This window comes from Pipistrellus hanaki (assembly GCF_964339955.1).
Source record: "Pipistrellus hanaki genome assembly, chromosome: 14".
Lineage (NCBI taxonomy): Eukaryota > Metazoa > Chordata > Mammalia > Chiroptera > Vespertilionidae > Pipistrellus > Pipistrellus hanaki.
In genome coordinates, this window is record NC_140516.1 from 27,696,559 (window position 1) to 27,700,021 (window position 3,463).

The following is a 3,463-nucleotide window of genomic DNA, read 5'->3' on the forward strand; positions in this document are numbered from 1 at the left end:
ATTATAGGATTCCAGGCAGAAGGAATAGGGAAACAGACAGGAAAGTTAAAACAAGGCCAAACAGTTTTGGGCAATTTGCAGCCAGCTTATAACATTATCTTCCTCAGCCAAGGACACTAGAGCCAATGGCAAAAAAACCAAACAAATAAACAGACAAAAAACAACCTCCCTCATGAGAGAATGCAGAAAGGGAAGAGGGAAGGAGAAAGGAAAAGAGGGCCATTTTACTCCCTAAGCAGGGAAGTCAAGATAAAGTTGCCTGGTGCTTCTTGTGAATTCTGGGAAGGCCACAGCAAAGGAAAATAATGGGAGGAGGGGGGCTTGAAAATGAATCTGTGCCAAAATAGTCAGCAGAGGAATTTTTTTTTTTTTTTTTTTTTTTTTTAGTTTTTCAATACCTTCTTTATTGTCTATAAAATTAGTTTGTGCATATATACACATACGTGTAATGTTAGAGATGACAGTGAATGTGACACCAACAACGGGCTGTGGACCTCTTTTACAGAAGGTGACAACAATCAGTGGAAATGCTTTATTGTGTCATACCAGTATACTGCAAGGGGTATTGCAGAATAATAGGAAAGTCACCCATACACTTGACTAACTGAAGATCACCTGATCCAAATTCTTCCTTAGTTTTTCACAGCAATTGCTGAAAGTTCAAATACGCCAATTTTTCCAGGAAAGATTATTCTAGTAACTTGGCGTGATCAATCCGTGCAATGATCCAGTTGGGCTTCACTCCCTGTGTAAACTCCCTCTGGAACTCATAGCTTGCACTAAGAAGTTGCTTAGTTTCCACGTTCTGATTCCCCAACTTAACCTGGAACACACCCGCTCCGCTTAAAGTTTCACTGGGGATGTTGGCACTGGTTAGATACCAAAAGCACATCAGGATGTTAACAAACTTCCTTCCTTTGTCATCGTAGTAGATGGAGATGTCTCCTGCGGAGGTGTACACGATCTCCTCTATGTCAGCAGCAAGGGCATCTTTGTGGCTGTCAGGAAGTGAGGTTGCCTTTTCTTTCAACACAAGCAGCAGCTCTTTAGTCACAAGTTCTTCCAGCAGATCAAATTTACACTGTGATAGCAATTTGGACACATGAGCAAAAGCCTGCTTCGCTCCCTCCGAGAATTCCTTGATGCTGAACTCTTTGTCGAAATAAGCCCAGATGAGGAAGGCGAAAATTCGAGTCCGAACCCAGTTGATGGGGTTGGAGAAGCCCAGGATGAGCATCTTGGTCTTCGGGCGCTGCTGGGGCGGCTCCTCGGTGCCATAGCTGCGCTGGGGGCAGGCGGGGGGCGCCGCGGGGCTGAGCAGGGGCCGCCGGGGGTCCCGGGCGGGCAGCGCCGAGGCCCACGGCGCCGCCGGCGGACACGGGGCCACTGCCCAGCCCAGGTGGCGGCGGCACAGGCAGCAGAGTCCGGCCCAGGGCGGCCTCCCCGCGGCTCGGCCTGGGGACCGGAGCCTGGCGGCTCCTCCGGGCAGGGACCCAGACAAAAGCTAGCGGGGCCAAAGGCGAGCCGCCAGCGCCATCTTGTAACCTTTCACCCTCCAGCAGAGGAATTTTTGAGATGTATAGACCAGCGGGTATATAATGCCTCAGACCCCTACCCAACTTGGCTCTTCAGATTAGTAGTTGAGAGCCTGTCTGTGCTTCTTAAGCCAGACGTATAGGTTTGCTTGCTTTGCTTTTTCAATAAAGGTACATGCTTAAATTGCTTTAATACACATATGTCAAACACAAGGCCCGCGGGCCAAATCCAGCCCGCCAGGCCTTGCAATGTGGCCCGCACCGCACTGTCATCACTGCACTCCGCTGTCAGTTTATGACATTGTCAGTTTATGACTGTTCAGTAAACCATTCGGCCCGCGATTTAGGCTGGATTTTAGTTTATGGCCCCTTCTCTGATTGAGTTCGACACCCCTACTTTAATACATTGGCTTTTCACAACACAGTCAAGGTCTCTCATATACATTCACTTATATGAGAAGGCAAGGATTAAGGTTGAGGACAGCCCTCTCCTACTGACACAGGGGGCTGTCCAGTAACACCTCTCTGGTATCAATGAAAGGTGCCTGTAACACTGGCCTGAATTTAGCTCCTGGGAGTCCACTCTGAATCCCACAAACATGGAAGATGTGCAGATGTCCCCACGTGTTCTGCGCCAGGATGTGGAAGGGGCGAGAAGGTGCAGGTGTAACCTCAGTGGACCTTACTGTAGGTCAGTAGGCAGGGCTCTCTCGTTACAAGGAGGAAGGGGGAGAAAACAAATGCTGCAGAGACTTCGGGGATATGTAATGCTGAGCTGAACCTGAGTCAGCAGGGATGCTCAGAGCATCTGGAGCAAGAAGCTCTGAAGAGGTCGTAAGTTTACTATCTGCAGACTTCAGCAGATGTCAGCAGGCAGAACAGTGATTAGAGGACAAGGAAAGCAACACCAGCAGGCAGCAAGGACCCACAGAGCAGCGATACCTACACGTGCATCTAGGATTCTGTCCACATTTTCATGAAGCAAAGTGGGCAGATCTGTACTTTACCGAGGCACTATCCAGGACTAGAAGAGGAGGTTGCTGAGCCACTGAGCACTTAGTAAAAAAGCAGACTGCTTAAACCAAAAAATATTGAGACATTTACTGGAAAGCTTAAATCTTTCTTTTGAGCATCTGTGTAGTGGATTTGGCACACACACAAAAAAGGGGAGAGGGGTTGTGGGAGCTATAAAAAATAACGACACTTTGCAAATCCGTGCTATAGCAATTGTGCTATAAAAATCCATGCCATGAACAATCTTCATCACTCCATTTGTTTCTGAAAAGTAGATTACTATCTTAAAATTCCTTGTACATGTTTGAAGTTTCTAATTCCGTTTCTAGTTTCCTCTACAAGAGCCACAAAGTGCTTCAAAGTGCCACTTGAGAGGTACCATGCTGGAACCTACTTATTGAGAAATATGAATATCACGGTGTGTGTGTGTGTGTGTGTGTGTGTGTGTGTGCGAGAGAGAGAGAGAGAGAGAGAGAGAGAGAGAGAGAGAGAGAGAGAGAGAGAGAGGAGAGAAAAAAAAACTGGAAGAGGAAAAGAGGAGGAGGAGGAGGAGGAGGAGGAGGAGGAGAGGTTGGGAGGAAAACACTAGTGAACATGGTTGAGTTGCTGTTTACCCTGCTTAGCTGGCTTCCACTCCCCTGACCATTTTTCTTAGTCTGATCTCTGAGTGCAGAAAGACACAGGTGGGAGCCAGAGGGTTTTATAAAGAAAAGATAGAGGGGTGGGGTGGGCAGGTGAGGGCAGCCAATGAGGCCAGGACACTCCAGGGGTGCTCAGACCCTGCAGCTGAGGGAGTGATGGCACCAGAAACAAAGAATGTGTTCTATTTGGTGCTGTGAGTGCCCTCTCTGTATGCACTTCACAAGCCAGATTTGATTTACCCTGTCTCCCCGAAAATAAGACAGTGTCTTATA

General features: G+C 47.9%; 1 protein-coding gene across 1 annotated transcript; it reads right to left on the minus strand.

Moving 5' to 3' along the window:
• Nucleotides 1-366: 366 nt before the first annotated feature.
• On the minus strand, nt 367-1,537 carry LOC311632317 (m-AAA protease-interacting protein 1, mitochondrial-like; the record flags this gene model as incomplete). Its single annotated transcript, XM_084903611.1, is given in 2 exon segments — nt 367-1,504; nt 1,508-1,537. Coding segments are annotated over 2 exon segments (846 nt in total). The 3' UTR covers nt 367-688.
• Between the last annotated feature and the right edge of the window lie 1,926 nt (nt 1,538-3,463).